Source organism: Vidua chalybeata, chromosome 1 (genome assembly GCF_026979565.1).
Source record: "Vidua chalybeata isolate OUT-0048 chromosome 1, bVidCha1 merged haplotype, whole genome shotgun sequence".
NCBI lineage: Eukaryota > Metazoa > Chordata > Aves > Passeriformes > Viduidae > Vidua > Vidua chalybeata.
Genome location: NC_071530.1, coordinates 41656953 through 41674920, shown reverse-complemented (window position 1 = coordinate 41674920; position 17968 = coordinate 41656953). Strand labels below are relative to the sequence as shown.

General features: G+C 39.5%; 1 protein-coding gene across 3 annotated transcripts in view; it reads left to right on the top strand.

Annotated features, from left to right (window-relative positions):
* DYNC1LI1 (dynein cytoplasmic 1 light intermediate chain 1) overlaps positions 1 to 17968 on the top strand; it is a 51488-nt gene that overhangs the window by 24690 nt on the left and 8830 nt on the right. For 2 of the 3 annotated variants that reach the window (XM_053961176.1, XM_053961185.1), the window contains exons 2-4: positions 12383 to 12499; positions 13992 to 14222; positions 17422 to 17591. In XM_053961176.1, coding sequence (XP_053817151.1) covers positions 12457 to 12499; positions 13992 to 14222; positions 17422 to 17591 — 444 coding nt within the window. In that variant the 5' untranslated portion in view covers positions 12383 to 12456. Of the gene's footprint in view, positions 1 to 1538; positions 1784 to 2073; positions 2148 to 12382; positions 12500 to 13991; positions 14223 to 17421; positions 17592 to 17968 lie in introns of those variants that run through there. The other variant, XM_053961167.1, reaches the window with a different exon arrangement.

Sequence of the window (17968 nt, the reverse complement as noted above, 5' to 3'; positions counted from 1 at the left end):
TACCTTTTGATTGAAGTAGGTGGCTGAAGTTTGGACTCTATGAAGTTGTTTCTTTTAGGAAATGTATTCCAGAATCTGTTGGCCTTCTATGTGTATTCTCCCCTTTCTCTTAGAACATGAACTCAACCTGCAGCTGAGCTGATCTGTTTATTGTCACTGAAAAAGCATTCCCATCCCACTCTTTCCAAATTCAAACTTTACCCTTCTTTTTCCCCTTACTTTCTGGTCAATTCTGTTCCCCACCCTCTGTATTGGCTCTGCTGCTTGCCAAACACTTCCCACAAGCTGCTTCAGCTCATTAAATTAGCAGCATTATTCAGCCATTTCAAACATCAATTTTTCTATATTTCTGTGATTTAAGTCAGTTGACCCAACAGTGATGAAAACCAGAGATAACAGGTGAAGGCAGTTTACAGCAGGCAATAAGGAGGCCTTGCAGAGTGGTCATGCAGAAAGGTTTTTTTTCTTGGCAGCTTTTCAGCAGCATTCATCTATTCAGTGGTCCCCGTTTACCAGATAATGCATCAACATCAAAACTTTGGAAGTCTTCTGCACCTACATTCTGTCCATGACAAAATACTTCTGATCAATAACTGTGCATCTTCTGTGACAGATACTTCCAATTCAGCATATGGCTACCATCATTTCACTTATTTTATACCTGAAGTACCTGAAAGAAATACACTTTCATGAATGGTGACCTACACGTTACAACAGCTGGTCCCTAATAAAACAACAAACGTGAAAGAAACGTCTGTATTTTGGGTTGCAAAGCAACAGAGAGCCACTGAGAGAAACACATGGCTATGAAAAACAGATTTTTTTTTTTCCCTGTTTCAAAATACTACTTAAAATCAGTGTTTTCCGGGGAAAAAAAAATCAATACAACAGCAAGAAAAATAAAAGTACAAACTGCTGGCACACATAAGTCGCTAATACAGCCAATACCTTTCCGCACGGCCAGAGTCTCTGGGAACGTGCATCCTTTGTTTAAAAGGGGGGACACAAGGAAACATCCCCTGCGTTAGGTTTTCCCTGAATTCCCCTTAAGGGACAAAACTCACCCATTGAACTTTTACAGAATTTACCACCATTCTTGTGTATGGAAACGTATAAGGAGAGGGTTGGCACACTTGCTTCTTCTGGAACTTCTAGCCAAAGTCAAGCTGTTAAAATGATGGTGATGTGACCCATCTTTTCCGAATTCTCAAGCGATACTCGTGAAGGAAGACCAAGTAACGAGGCCTCTCTGTCCTCGCCAAAAGGCACATCTTGCCCCTGAGCCGCACTTACTTCTCTTGGACGAGAGGTGCTTCCTGCAGGGCCGGGGCTGCCCGGGGAGCCAGCGGCACGGCGCAGACCCCCGCCCATGGCAACACCTCGCACGGGAGAGCGGTGCCGACGGCAGCCGGGCCGGGAGCCGCTCGCTGCTGCGCCGGGCGGCTGCGGGACGCGGCTGAGGGGAGAGGCCGAGGGGAGCGGCCGGAGCGCCGCTGCCCCCGCCCCGGCCCCGCCCCTCCAACATCCGGGTCCCCGCCGGCGCCGCGGCGCCGCCGCCCGCTCCGCGTCCCGGGGAGGCGGTGGGGCAGGGGAGGGAGGAGGAGGCAGCAGCGAAGATGGCGGCGGCGGTGGGGAGAGCTGGCTCCTTCGGCTCCTCTTCTTCTTCCGGGCTCGGCTCGGCTGCCAGCTTTTCCTCTGCTTCCTCCGCCGCTTCTACGGCCACGGCCAACAATAACAACGCGGAGCTGCGGGCGGGCGATGAGGACGATGGGCAGAACCTCTGGTGAGTGCCCGCCCCGCCCCGCGCACCCAGGCGCGCTGGCCGCCGCCCTCGGGGCGCCTCGGTGCCCTGCGGGGGGCGAGGGGAAGGGGGCTGGATAATGCCCCCGCCGGGGCTCAGTGCCTCTCAGTCACTGAGCTGGGGGGCACCTCCCCTTGGCAGTGGCGGCTCCTGCCCTGCCCCCCGCCCCTCATGCCGTAGCCCCCCCCCCCCCCATCCCCATGAGATGGCGAGGGTGGAGACCGGGAGGAAGCGGGAGACCCTTCCTAAGTGCTGTCGTCTTTCCGTGCCAGGTCCTGCATCCTCAGCGAGGTGTCCACGCGCTCCCGCTCTAAGCTGCCTTCGGGGAAGAACGTCCTCCTGCTGGGTGAGGAAAGCATCCCGATCCTGCTCCCATCCACCGCACACAGGCTGGCTCCTGAGCCCTCTCTTGGGTGCCTGGGGCTTCTCTTGTTCAGCGCCCCAAGGGGAGGGGTGTTGATGGGTGGCAAGGCGCTGTCTTAACCCTCTGCTTCCTCCCTTGCATGGCTTTGCTTCATTTTGGAGATTGTCCACAGATGCTTTAGATACGCCCCTCATCGTAGGTACCTCGCCATAATACCCTCGCTGTCCTTCCCCCACCCTGGCTCCGTAGGCGGGGATGGCTTGGATGGGAGCTGTTATTGTCTCTCCCCGTGAGCGTTGGCTTCGCGGGGCGTGCGGCTCCCGAAGCCTCCCTCGCCGGAGCCGGCGGGGCCGCTTGCCGGCGCTTGCGGTGTGTCATGCGGACACAAAACCCGCTTCCGTGGCCCGAGCGGCATCAATGACGGTGCTGCCGGAGGGCCGGAGGGCGGGGAGGGCCCGGGGAGGGCCGTACGAGCTCTGCCCTGCCCACTCGCACCCAGCGTGGCGGCACCAGCGGCTGCGCTGCCGCCCCGGGATCTGCACCCAGGGCCTTAGTCCAGCCTGGCCCTCGGCAAGGTGAGAGGTACGGAAGGGGACTTTGATAGGACGGTAATGAGACACCCAGCTGCAATTCATGAAGGAAAATGATACGTCAAAATTAAAAGCTTCATGGAGGAGAGAGAGAAATGAATGCTCTCAAGTGTATGTGTATGAATAACTATTAGTATTATTATTCGTGTGGTGTGTTTTTTGTTATTTTGTTTTGGGTTTTTTTCCCTGAAAGACTATTAAATACTATTACCAGTAGACAACATAATGAGTTTAGGTGTGTGGATTTATAACTAGCTGCTTCTTCTGCTCCTTTTGGCGACCTCCAGGTCCCCAGAAAGAACTGTGTTAATATTTGGAAACAGGGTTAAAATTCAGTAAAGATATTCTTGTAGAGTCTGTGCACGCTATGATTCTGCGTCGTCTTGTGGCTTATATTCTCTTGAGGTTCTTCGAGTTAGGCTTTTCTTTTTTTTTTTTTCCCTCTGTAATCCTAAAGCAATCACTGTGATCCTTTTCTTCCTGTTTTGATAAGCTGAGTGGTTACTTAAAACTCAGAAGGAGACTGAGAAGGAGAAGACTGTGCAAGGATGATAGCATGTTCTTCTGAAGCTCTTAAAAGACTTACTACCCTTTAATTTGTTGCTTTGTATTATGTAATTAAGGAGGATATTGAGATTGGAAGTTGCAGTAATATTAAAGGAAATATTTCATAACGATTGACAGCTTTTTATGTGACACATTGAACCTAAATTGGATGATTGTCCTTGCTGAAGTTGGAAGATTCTTCTTCAAGCTGTGATCCTTGTCAAGAAGATTACACTCTTTGTTTTTCCTCACTCTTTGTAGTCAGGTAATCCTTAGTGCTCAGTAACTGGAGATTTCTTTCTTCAGAGCTAGAAAGGATATCATAAATTGTTTCCACATGCTCATTTAGTTTGTGCTATACAACCTGTTGTATATAAATTTTCTTTCTTACCATTTATGTAGAGCTGATAGAATGGCTTAATGTAATACCTTTTTTCCTTTAATTAACTGTTGCTTTTTTTTTTTTTTTTTTGAAAATGTACAGATTTATAGAAGAAATTCTAATTCTTACTTAGATATTTTGTTTTATGGAAGGCCTTGATCCAGAAGGGGGTAAAAAAACCCCCAAATTTGGCATGTATTTAGGAAAAAGAATATCAGCTCTGAAGACTGGCTAGAGAGGACCATGGCCATGTTTTTCATGAAAATGCCTAATCTTTGTTGTTCACTTGCAAGTCATGATGCTGCTCCTGAAGCACACCATCACAGGAAAAGGAGAGGTCTTATGTATTCTGTATTGGACAGATTCAGTATGTGAAGTTCTGTCTGTTTGGATTCTTGAAGTGTGTTTACAGTTTCTCTGTTATCAAACATTTCCTCTATGTTCAAGCTCTGTTCATTTAGATAGTTTTGTACTAACTTTTGTTACTAATACAAAGCACTTCTTGGCATGATTATTTTCAGATTGTTTATACTTTCAGTACTTTTAATGAAAAGGTTTAAAGCTGACCAGCATCTTGATGGTTTTCAGTCAGTTTGTGGCAGGCAAATATTTACTGTATAAACAGTCATATTGGTCAAAACTTGCCAGATAAAATATGATTTATAGTAACAGATGAGTTCTTATTTTCAATACAAACTGCATTTAAAAAAATCCCTTAAACCTCCAACTTCTCGTGGCCCCAGCCCTGAAAAACCAACTGGAAAAACCCACCATGTAGTGTTCTTTTTTTTGCTAGGACAGGTTTTCTAATTTGCCTACAGCATTTTTATTTTTCAAACAGTGCATATAGTTGTATGCCTAGTTGTTCTGGGAACCTGTCTGTGTCTGGCATTCTAATTCTGCTATTTCAGTATTTATTTTTAGCTGTGTTAACATCTCATTTTTAAGAACCTGGAAAGCATTTGGAGTTATCTAACTAAAAGAGACTGGAATGCCAAATGTTAATCTCTAGATATGGCACATAGTTTTGTGAAGTGAAGGTCAACAAATAATGTTGGTAATCATTTGCTCAAAATAATTTCAAAATTAGTTGACTTACAGTTTTACTTCTCCAAAGTTGTTTCACTTGCAGATATTTTCTAAATAACTATTTTTCTTTAAAGTTAAAACTGATTGGTACCACATGTGGCATGAAAGCTTCTCATCTTTCTGTGCTTGTATGAACAAATAATAAAAGTGCAAGCTTTTCTAAACTTTACTGTAAGTCCCTTATGCTCTGATTCCTAGGTAGTTTTGTCAGAGTGGCCACAGCTACCTCATTTAGCAAACTATACCAGCAGAAAATGTAAAATGTCCATGCTTTCTTAAGGAAATTGAGTGGTCTCATTGTCATTTCTAGCTACTTTTTGTAGATAGCTGAAGCAGTGTTTTTGTTGCTTTTGCTTCATTTTTTTTCCTCTTTTTTCTTCTACTCCTGGAGTGTCTTTTGCTCACTTGTGTAATAAAGGTTTATCACAGGAGATGGCTTTTGTGATGAGAGAACTGATGGTTATAGTTTGGAGCTCTCATGTTCATTCCCTTTCTGATATTATCAGCAAGTGGAGTAGAGGGGAGCAGCTCATTATGCAATGAGCAATCCACTGCAGATTGAATGGAATCCATAGTGCTGTAGAATGTGTGAAGGCTTGAATTCAGAGACCTGAACTAATAATTTCTCCAATAAACTGCTGCATGCATTCAAGCAGTAATGTTCAAAGTCATTCCAGGATGCACCAGAACATAGGCTTCCAGCTGGCAAGCGAATTAAATAGTTGTTTTCTATCTGGCTTTGTGTTTCATACATTCCTTTGTCTCTGAAGCACAGTATATTCTTTGCCTGAAATTTTAACAATGTCAAGCCATCCAGTGACACTCGTGTGCCTGACTCTCTGTATCTTATTGCACAGTACTTCTACTGAATCGCTAGTGGGCTTGGGTGTTTTTATGCATTTTACTTGACTTGATGATAAAAGCTGTGAGTTTAATGGGCAGTGAGAGTTCAGCTGCCTCATGTCCACATTTTCTCTTTACCCCAAACATCTCACTTCCCAGGGCTAGGCCTGTTTGTTTGAATCTTGGAGATCTGCTTCTGTCTAGTGGCTGTAAGGATGCTTGGTAAGAAGTACAATCCACAGCTAATTTACAGGTGCACTTTTCTGTGTGCACATGTACCGTTTTCTGCAATAATAGCCATTCCCAATATATCTTCAAGAGCAGACTTAGCTTGCTGCTTTCTTCTAGTGGACCTGTGGAATATGAAGAACTTGAAAATTAAGTTTTAATACAGCAAATTTTCGTGAAGCTATAAAATCTGCTTACTTAAATTTGTACTCAAAACTATAAAAATTCGGTTTGCTTTTATTTTTTCCTTTTCAAAAAGCTGACAGCTTGTTATCATTTAATAATTGAAACTGATAAAATACTGCTTGTTCATACTGTTCATATTATTAATCTCAAGTATTTTAAATTCCCTAGTACTGCAGAAGTTAAATCGAGTGTTTATTTTTGTCCTCTTCTTGCAACTAATTCACCTTCTGCAGGCAATGAAAGCCTTGCAAATGTAGTCAAATTGTGTTTAGGTCAGCAGAGTTATGCTTCTAAAGTGTCAATTGTTTTCATGGGGCATTGACCTAGATAAAATTCTAATTGCTTGTTTTGTAGCTACATTTTTTTAGAATTAAGTAGTACTTCTTTGTTGTGTCCTTCCTGCTATAATACCCTTCCAAAAATCCAGAATTACAAGGATGCTGTGTAGTAGAAGTCACTTAGAACAGCATGGAAAGTTCTGAAATTCTTGAATTGCATTTATTTTAGTTTGTCTTCTTAGTGTCAGAGGTGCTGCTGGTTACTGGATGTATCTCAGAAATAGCTCCAAAGGTGAAGAACAGTGAAAGGAATTGTGCTTTTGTGTTCTCCAGGCAGGTTAATGCTAGGAGTACCAATAAAGGTGTCCCATGGATAGTAACATGGGATTATTCTATTTTGGTAGTGAACTTAGATAAAATACACTAGACAACTTCCTGCTATGTTAAAGGAGAAGGACTGAGTTTGGAATGGATGCTGTTCAGTCACTGTAGAATTCTCTGCAGTATTTGCCTTTCTCTGACTGTGGGTGTCTCCAAGCACAGGTAACACCATTACTGTTTCCACAGTCAGGCCATGTTTTCTTGTGGTGCAGGACATGGCAAAAGATTTGCTGGAAGAGTAGTCTGCAATCTGCTTTTTGTCATGTTGAAAGGCTGAAGTGCAATTAAGGTGCTCCTCAGAAAAGTTATTTAATTTTTCAGTGTCACAAATTTACCAAGTGAATAATTTGTGAGGGGAAAGATTTAATCTGGCAGAGTGAAATAAACTTGGAGAAGGAGACAATTTTTATTCAATGAGCAAATGAAATTTTAGTGACAAGTTATTTGTAAACTTGTTATGGCCTACTTATTGTGAACTTCCACGTTGGTTTGAGAGATTGTATGCTGTCATCAGCATAATGAATTTTGTTCTTTAATTCTCTGAAAGCAAACTAAATTTGGCTTACTCTGACTATTTTGGTCTTGTTCTGTAAAATACTTTCTTCAGTTAGTATAGAATGTGTAAACAAGCCTCTTTCACTAATATACAGCTGTAGAAGAGGCAGTTATTAGCTTGTGATAAGTATTTTATCTTGAAAATAGCTATAGTGCACATGTGCTTGGTTCTAGTAGGAAGAAGATCATTATGTCTCTACACCACTGTGTCAGGATTCAGGCATTCCACATGGTATGGAACACAGATTGCTCTGGGATTCTGGGAAGGCATCTTAGCCCCATTGAATAACTCATGTTTAGACTTGATGGCTTTGTTCTATCACATTTAAGCAAGATAGATTTTTTTCCTATTAATAAAAATATTCAATATTTTATGCTACAGATATTGAATGTTCTGAATTTTTCTATCCAGAAGTGTTCTTTTGCATTGTAAAAAATATAAAGCTGATTCACAAAAGTATGCTTGGGGGTGTGGGGTGCAGAAGATGTTAATTGGGACCATTACTTCTAGTTTTGTTTGGCGTTGTTTGAACACAGTTTTTTTACAGATGAGTTGTAGAATTCCCATATGAAGCTGAATTTTAATTGATGGGTTTAAAATGCAAACAAAAAACTTCCTTCAAGGAAAAACTAGGATTGTAGACTACAAACAAGTAAGGTATCCAAGGTTTTTCAAAGCGCTGTTGAAAAAAAATCACAGTCCTGGATTGAAGAGGGACAGGCTACCAATACTGATGACACAAAATTACTCACTTCTTACTTCTTTGCTTTGACATGTTTTAAACATACTGGACACTTTACAATGGAGAAACAGTTTAAACAGACAGTCAAAGCTCATGTCTGTCCTGGAGATAACACATTGATTGCTCCTCCATGTACAGATTTCTGTGACAAGTAAGAAATGTCTTGTTATAGGACCAGTGAAATTCTATTTCTGTTTTCATTTGCTAAACTGAAAGAATTGTTGAAGTAGCAAGAGTAGTAAATATTTTGAATTTGAAAATGTTAATTGAAAGTTTGAAGAAGTTCTGTAACAGAGAGCCTAAGTCCTCTCTTGGTGTAGCAGGACACAGATAAGTGCCTGTGTTTGCCCGTACTCACAGGAGGAGATTCATTCACCTCACTGCCCATCCTTCCTGTCTGGAGGGACCATTCTGCTAAATTCTGTATTGTGGCATAACATTTAGTGATACTTGATTTTCTGCTCAGCAAACATGCTTTTTGCCTGGAATAGTGAGAAGGGAGGAGGCTGTTATAGTTTCCTGTATGTTTGAGGCCAGCAGCAAGAAAGATGTTTTCAAAATCTGTTTTGTGAACAGAGTAGCACCTTGGACAGAGGAGCTTTCAGAACCCCAAACTGGAGCTCATCAGAGGAATGAAGTAGTAGCAATGTGCAGATAAAAATGTGACAGCGTTTGTTTAGTTGAGTATAAGACTTTCCATTTTGTTAATAAGACAGTGAAATACTGTGTGTAAGCAGATTGGTTTGGCTTTGTTTCAACTGCTTCCTAGCCTGACTTCTGTGCAAAATTAAATCTGTTGTTTTTCTTTTACTTGTATTCAGCTTTGCATAGCACTGCTTGCTAGAAGCATTACTTCTGTTTCCTCACTGTTGTATTAGTGTGTGAGTGCAGTTTGGTATAATGGAGAAGTTTTGTTCTTTAGTATTTACTCTGCAAAAGGAGGCCTTTTTATGTTATTTGCAAAAGAAGGATGCGAAATCTACCTGATTTTTATTCTACCTTGAAATGCTATATCAAAAATGCTATGTCAGAAATGTTTTGCTCTGTGACATTTGTATGGAAGTCAGTTGTTAATTTACTTATCCCACAGTTAAAAATAAAGAAGAAGCTACAGGATTTTCCAAAATTCTTAAATGAAGTGGAGGATGATGGTAATTATTCTTGAAGGTGCATAAGGCTCTGTTTTCTCTATTGCTCCAGTAGCACTTGAAAAAAAATTGTTTCATAATATTAATAGGCAGTGATGTTTGTGCCTAGGGAATATAAAATTTTCCTTTTGTCTGATACTAAGCAGCTTTACTTCTTCATATACTTTAGAGAGACAAAAGAAAGGTAAATATGTTAAATGTGTTAAGGTTTACTATTTGAAAAGCCAAATGTGAGTATATATGTATTGTGATTGACATTTTTTCTAAACGTATATACTTTTATATATGTCCCAGGTAGTAATTAACGTTAACTATATTAGTATGTTATGCATTATCAATCTAACCTCCAACAGCTAATAGGCTTTAATTCTCTTGGCCCAGACAGTTATCTTTTCCTCACCTTTATGATCAATTGTTTGAGCAAAAAGGAGGAAGTCCTTGTGTCATAAATGATGGTCCTGTTTTTACTTCCTCATGGCTTTTAAAATAATACTGGCCCTAATTTGTCTTAAATACATCAAGAACTCTGGATCTCCTATGGGGTGGGGCACATTTGGCTAGGCAGCTATTTTGTACCCTTGCAAGTGGGTCATCCTGTTTGTAAACTAGTTGGTTTATGTATTACTAACTTCAGACTTCACTGATGCATCTATTCTGGCTTTCCCTCATGAAAGACGAGTACTGTTCTCTTCATGCAGTAACTTGTACAGCACTGTGATGTGTTTCAGTGATCCACCTGCCTGATCTTGATGTTTTGAAATGGGCAAGTATTTGCTAAGGACAAGAGAATAGACAGGTTTCCTTATGGAACAGATTAAATTCAAATTCTTGGAAGGAACGGATGGAAGGCTGAAATAACTGCTGTGTGTGCATATGTGTCCAGAGGTACTAATTTTATATCAAATCAATTTGTCTTGTGCTGTACTGATAAAATTTCATTCCGCATAGAAGGGAAAATAAAATTCCAGTTCTTACTTTGCCATAAAGTATTAATTTAACAGTGTTGAACTCCAGTTTATTTTAGGCATTTGGAAATACAGGTTTGGAGAGGAAATTACATAACACAGAGCCATGACAAGTAAGGGGCTTGTGGAAAGTGTATTTCAAATTTGCCTGTATTTCTTAGCATGAGCACTTTGTAACAATAGTTGTCTAGATATTAGCATCTGTATAATAAGTATGGTTTAGTTTACTCTGTTTAGGTGCATCTTTTATCAGGTGCAGAACTTTTTAAAACTCCAGATGTTTCTTAGATTTGTTGCAGCTACTTTAATGATTGGTAGATACACACAGGAGATAGTAAAGTTTCCCAAATTCAAGCAAGTTGAAATCTTTAATGTCACTTGTGTGAATCAAACTCTAGTATGCAAAAGAATTCAGCTGGAAGTCAACTCTTCTGAGAAACTCAGAAAGCTTTTAAATGCAACACCTCATTATAAGGAATAAGAAATTTTAATTGAAGCTACCAATTCAGAAAGGTAAAATAGCATAATGAATCATACAGACATTATTGGCAAGGTTAAAGCAGCTTCATAATTTGTCAGAGCAGCAGCAAATAAAGTCTTCTCAGTTATTTGTAGATGATAATTTCAAGAAGCTTGGATAAGTACAGAGGTGAGGGCAGAAGAGGAATTGTAATTCATCTATGGTGATGAAGCTTGAACTCTTCACTTTTTCGTCAGAATTATTTAAAAGATATTCCTACAAGAGGAAAAGCTTGATGTGTGACTAGAAAGTAGCACTGCTTTCCAATGATTATTTAAAACTAGCTGTAATTGTTTGCACAAGTACATCTTGATTTAATACAGGAGTTCACAAACGAACCCTTAAATTGTGGAAAAGTTAAAGGGATACAACTTAATTTTTCATTTAACTTGTCTATACTTAACTAGACTTCAAACTTCAGTTCTGATCTTATTTCTCTCTCTCTTTCTCAAAATATATTTCATTTAAAATACATGCATTCCATTGAGTAAAATCCCCATGGCACTTTAGACTAAGTCTTATGTTTTCCAGTATTAGTGAAATATGAAAATAAAGCTATCCTCTAAATTGAAGACTTAGCGTGGCAATCTTGGGGATGTTATGTTAAGCAAATTTAAAATCAGTCCATCAAAGTATATTTCTGTTTTTTACAGTGGTTGTAGCTATAGTGTTTTTAATGTAGCCATAGTGACATCTATAAGATCATGGTCAGCTCTCTTTAAAGGGAAAACGTCATTATGTTTAGCAGTGAAAGTTACTGCTCTTGAACTTTTGTCTTTGTTATGTGATTAAAAGCATGTGTTTAGACATGCTCTCCTAGAGAGCATGTCTCTCCTCTGTCTGAGAGACTTGGGGAAAAATGTCCTATTTTGACACAAAATTAATAAAGTGCTTCTTAGGGACCTGGGATTAACCTTAATTTTTTAAGCTGTGAGTGAGTTTCAAGAATTTTGTAATATCTGTAACATACTCATCATTCTGCAAACTGGAGAAAAAAACGAACTGGAAAACCCCTGCTTTGTGTCCAAATTCAGTTTGATTACTCTTATGAGCTGGAAAAAATGCACCTGAAGTTTTGCAACTCTGAAACCTAGGACTACAAATGAAGTTTTTAAGGGTCTCTGTCAGTTGTGGTGTTTACATTGTGCATATACTATAAGGTTCATTGGTTATCCATGCTCCCTTTGGAGGGGAGAAAACAGGAGTGAATCGATCTGGATTGCAGGCTTGTCTCTGTGCTATCCAAATACACACACATGTATTGTAAGGCAGTGAGCTTACTATTTGTCACTTCTTTTTAAGGTGTCTTGAGACCTGTAACAGAGAAAATATTCAAAGAAACTAATTCATAAAAGCTGAGGTAACAGATTTGCCTTATTCAGTGTGCTGTTTGAAACGAGAGAGTTTTGAACTGGAAGAGGAGCTTACTGTGAATTAAACTCTACTTTAGAAAAACTTAGTTACTACTTAGGTTGTAGTTGAAAGACTGAAATTGAGGTGTTTAACTCCTCCTCAGCATATCCTTTTAAAGATGGGTATAAGAGCCTATTTCGATAGCATTGTCGGTGGCATAATTGCATTGCAAATAATATTTGAAGTTGAAACATGCACTTAGAACAGATGGATGATTTGGACAAAACTTGCTGTGTTTCAAAACCCCAATGAGCTCAGCTGTTGGGATATGGTTTTCTTCTTGCCCCAGGTGGTTTTTAATATGTAACTGTGATTAAAGACTGAGTCGTATTTTACTTCTGTCTCTCCAGGTGAAGATGGAGCAGGTAAAACTAGCTTAATAGGAAAAATTCAAGGAATAGAGGAGTACAAAAAAGGAAGAGGAATGGAGTATTTGTATTTAAACGTGCATGATGAAGACCGAGATGGTGAGTCTGTATTTGTAACAATATCTTAAACCAGTTTGAAAGCAATGGTTCAGTAGTGTGATATCTGAAATGACAGTGGGGTGTTTTTCTGTCTTTATAGTATGCAGGAACCCAGCTTATGCCAGAAGTGATTTGTATCGTAAGGAATTCTGTCTGTGTAATTTCTTCGGTAGATACCAGGAATGACCACTTAAGTAGTAGAGGAGGAGAGGAACCTGTCAAGAGAAAAAGCTAAAAAGAAAAGACCAGGGGAGCAGACTTAGCTACAACATTCTGAATAGATGTGTGTTCCTCAGGCCTAGAGGAGGAGGTGCCCAGGCTTCTATCTTCCATTTCAATTGCTGTGGCAAGTAGTTATCCTGAACCTACAGAGAAACCTTTGTCTTGCTGGCACAAAATCTGCAAGACTACTGTCATTGACTGATGGGTAGGAAATTGTGCACAATGCTAAAGGAGATTTAAAAAACAAACAAGAAAACCCAAAAACTTGGGTGAAGGTATGGTTAGAAAGGAAAAAGTGTGTTTAAGATCCTGTTTAATACCCCAGTACCTGGAGTTATAGGATGTGAATAAGGATATATTGGAAACTTTGGAGAAAAATAGGAACTCTTGTGTATACCATAAAAAAAAATCCCAAACATGTTGAAGGAGAACTAGAAGAAGTTGGCCTTTTTTTTCTTCTGAAGTCACCTGCTTTACTGACATTCATGTCTGGGTATTGGTCTCAAAGATGGCTTGGAACCAGATTTAAGAAGGTTGGGAGTTTGTTTTAAATGTCTTCCTCAGAACTTCTCTAACACGTAATAAAAATTTACCTGAAAGGAAATGTAATTACATGAAACCAACTAATTTTGAATCAACATCTCTTCTTTTACTGCACAAGTGTTTGTGAATTTGTAGTATTGTGGTATTTTCGGGGGGAAAAACAGTGGGATGGTCTATTTGTATGGTAATTGTCCTTTTGCAAATTGGAAGAGTAAATCTATTACGTTAAACTCAATCATTAAAAATTCTTCAGTTTTTTTGAGTGGCTGAGGTACATTCTATACTCTAAGAGTTAACCAAACATATCAGATGGAGTTTCGAAGGGGAGATGGCAATCCTTGAGAGCTGAGCAGGCCAACGGCTGCAAAAAAATGACTGAGTTCACCCAGTTTTTCTCTTCAAAGTTGCATCTTGAAGAAAACATTTTTCTACTCAAAAATGGTGAACAACTATTTTGAAAATGTTGAATGCTTTCTCTGGATCCTCCCTTTCAGATAATGTATTTAAGATCTTCAGTTATCAGCCATTAAACATCAGGGTTTGAAAGGCAAGGAGCTTGTCTCCCCACAAGCTGCAGATTGCTATACCATTATGTATGTTCAATGGACTGATAAAACATAATCTGCTTTCTTCCTTGTATTTTACATGTCCAAAGAACATTCAGTAGCCATTATGTAGTGGTGTGTTTTAAGTAAATCTCATTAAATGTTTTTCCTTTTTTTTGTAGACCAAACAAGATGTAATGTATGGATTTTGGATGGTGACCTGTATCACAAAGGTCTTCTTAAATTTGCAATGGAGGCAAGCTCTCTAAAGGACACTCTAGTTATGTTGGTAGTTGACATGTCTAGACCTTGGACTGCACTGGATTCTTTACAAAAATGGGCAAGTGTTGTAAGAGAACATATTGACAAGTTAAAAATTCCTCCTGAAGAAATGAAAGAAATGGAGCAAAAGTGTGAGTATTCTGCAAATACATGGGGATCCATTTAAATATGCTTAATGCTTTCTGCACCATTTAATCTCTCCATTGCAGTCTTTTTCATTCTTTGGAATTGTTATTTAAAATTAGAACTTATCAAGCAAGTCTAGCTTCAGATAAGTCTCAAGTAGCTATGTGAACAGTACTAGTACTTCTTTCTAACAGAATAACATTGTAGGGGGGAAAAAATTCAGAATGAACATAGCTGAAATTACAGTCTTGCTTTTTATGTATTTTTCTAGGTAAGATTCACCAAGCAAAAAAAAAAATAAAATCTAAGCATTCACTTTTTCATTTATTTGTTTACAGGCAGATCACTACATCAGCTTCTTAACTGTTCCTGTAGTTAGCTAGTTAGAGAATCTGGGGCATGTTCTGTGCCTACCAAAAGTGTAAATTTTGAGAGGATTCATGGCAGTATGGCCATGTCTGGGCCCTTTCCACTTGAAGAGTTTTATTGTAGTTATTACTGATGTTAACAGAGCTATGTGTTTGTTGCTTTGTCAGCGTCTTGTCTTTTTAGTTTTAAACATGCAGAACACAAAGATCTTGCAGGGTTTCTTAAACTGCCTGACTGAACTCGGATTATAGCTCCATATTACTTTTGAGCAGCCCTTTGCATTTCTCTTGAGGTAGTAGAATTTGAGTCTTACCCATTAATCTCTTGGTGAATTACTACAAGGAAGAGATTTGAGAAAGCTGTGTGTTGAGATCAAATAGCATGATTAAACTTTCTTTTTAAGTCTGAAGTTGCACTCTAACTGGTACATTCTTAAGCAATGAGTGCTTATGCTAATTTAGAAATGCAGGTTGTAGCTGTGCTGTGATGAAGTGGAATGTAAGGTGACAGTTGTAGATACTCTGAAGTGAGGTATAAGGAATGTTAGTTGATTTGTTTGTACCTTTAAGAGACAAATTCTTCTAAGGAAAGTGTCATCCTTGAGAATTGTATCTTCCACAAGAGGTTGTTTAGGTGGAAGAAGCTGAGCTCTCTTGGATGTGTTTTTTGGTTTGGTTTTGGATGATAGTGCATGTGTATTAAACATCCCCTCAAACACTTTCAGGATAGGATTTTGCTGGATGGAAGTATGGATACAGTGTCTATGATATCAAAGGTGTATAGCTGATAGTTTTGCTTCTTTACAGACTGAGTGAACAGAATAGAGAAACTCTACAATATCCAGAAAATGTAAGCAATTAAATGAGTCAAGAAAAAAATGCTACTCCGTTTAGTTCTGTCTGTTTTGATTTTGTGTCATGTGGTCTAATTCTTACAGATGTAAGTCATCTGAACATTGGGTATAACAGAGGCCCTGGACACAATCCAGATGTGGCTGGAAGCTGGTTTTTGTTTTGATCCTGTTGGGAAGTGACTTCATGCATTGCTAGGCGGGCAGGATCTTGACACTGCCAAAAAGAGGGAGATAATATTGCTTGTCTGACTCTTGGCTATGGGATCCCACTAGATTCTTGTGTCAGGCTCAGTGCTCCTGAGAGCTGATTTAACTTGCTACCAGGACTGAAATCTGCTGTGGGTTTGTGTGTGTAGTTTTCTGGAGGCATGCTGCTGTGTTTGTCTTCATTTCTAGCAGCTTAACTCCACTCAAAGACAGACCCTGCGAGGACTAGATCTGATGCAGAAAGGCATTTGTGAATACGTAGCAGCAGTGTGTGAAGGGTTGAAATAGCTCTTCCTCTTCACTGAATTAATCTGTGTTTAATGAAATTGTGTTTCTAAGGAAGACCTGAGATAGTATTCCACAGTTTAGGAGCTGTGATATACTAAATTAATCCTCCTTTTTACTGCTTTCCCTACTTACATAAAGATTAGTGTTATCACACATTGGGAATTTTAGGAATCCACTGGAGGATTTATGCAATTATCCCAGGACAGGATACTATGCAGGAAAGACACTGTAGAGTGACTGGCATATTGTGGTGAGAACTCTGGGTTTCAGATACATCCAGTTAATCTCAGAAGCTCTTTGGACCAGACTTGAATTAGCAGCATTCCCTAAATTAGAGCCTGGGTTGACAGTTTGAGATGATAACCTGTGCATGTAATTAAGTTTTTTGTTATTGTGAACTCCAAGATCCGCAGAAAAATTGAATAATCTTCACGTAATATAATTTTTTCTCTAGGGCATTGAAATAAGTTTTACTCTTTTAATTGCACAGATGCTTTTCTAGGTATGAACTCAGAGGGCTTCAGTCAGTTTAGTGACAGCAGCAGTGGATTAACACAGAAATGAGGATGTTCTGCTGTAGTTCACTGCCCCTGTGCACGATGCAGCTGAGCTGCCTTGCTGCCTGACTTCTTGTGCTGAATCAGGATGTGCTACTCATGGAATAGCAGGCAGTGCATTGGTTTGGTTTGGTAGAGCCTTGTTTCTGCTGTATGGAACAGGACATGTGATGTGAAAAATACAGACATTTTATGCCTCACATGGCATCCCTGACTGTAGGAATAGTAAGTGACTGTGTAATTAGAGGCTTGGGCGTGTGCAGCAGAACATGACAAGGACTAGCAACAAGAATTAGGACAAAGGAAAGTTAGAGGGTAACTTACCCTGCTTGCTACATTTTAAAGTAATATCTGATAATTTTAAAGCATACCAAATGTTTAATATGCTATTAGGTAATTATAAAGCTAGTTAAAACTAGTGTTTATGTATTCTATTATTTTTTGTTTACACTACTGTTGAGTCACTACAGAGAGTGAAGTGTGGAAAAAGGGTCTGTAGGTAAAACCTGGTATACAGCAACAGCTAAGCAGTTTGTGTGTGGCTTAATTCTGTTTATTCTGACAAACTGTTCCATTAACTTTGCCAAGAAGAATAGAAGGAAAGTTATGTCATTTAGGAAGCAGATCGAACAGTAATCCTTAGTAGCAACTGACTAGTGGTTTCACAATGATAAAAAAAATTATGATTTCATGTTGTCCTTATGGGCAGTTTTATCTGATCATGTTCTTCTGGCTGCTGATCCAGCGGATCTCAGACTTGTGCTGCACAGAGCCAACAGCTAGCCAGGACTGTAGGTGCATGCTCTGTTTTTTCAACACCAAGATGCAGAAGTACTATACAATCAACAGTGCTAGAGATCAATGGCAGTGGAATTCATTGTTGAAATAATAAAGCAGCTGATGTTTTAATGTAACTTTTTTTACTTTCAGTGGTAAGAGACTTCCAGGAGTATATAGAACCAGGCGAGGATTTTCCAGCTTCTCCACAGAGAAGAAATACTTCATTACAGGAAGACAAAGATGACAGTGTGATTTTACCCCTGGGTGCAGATACACTAACATGTAACTTAGGCATTCCAGTAGTAGTAGTTTGTACAAAGGTTTGTTTCATATTTTAGGTTTTGCATATTTTATTGAAGTAACTCTGTCAATTGCTGATTGGGGTGGGAAGCACATGGTTGTTAAGTTATTCTGAATACCTCACTTAAGAACTCCTTAAAAGTGTTTAATATTGAAGGTTGGTTATCTTCTGGAACCCATTATTTAATGTAGTTTTGGAATTAGCTTTTCCTTTAGTTCTACCAGTTTTCAAGGAATTGAGAAATACCTCAGACCTGGTTTTGCTCACAGAAATGAGCTAGTCAGTAAACAACTAGATTTCCCTTGATTTCCACAGTCCTCCATATTCTGAAAATAGTGGGTTTTCTTAATATTTCTGATATTTTTCTGAAGATAAACTTCTTTGAGAGTTGTAGTT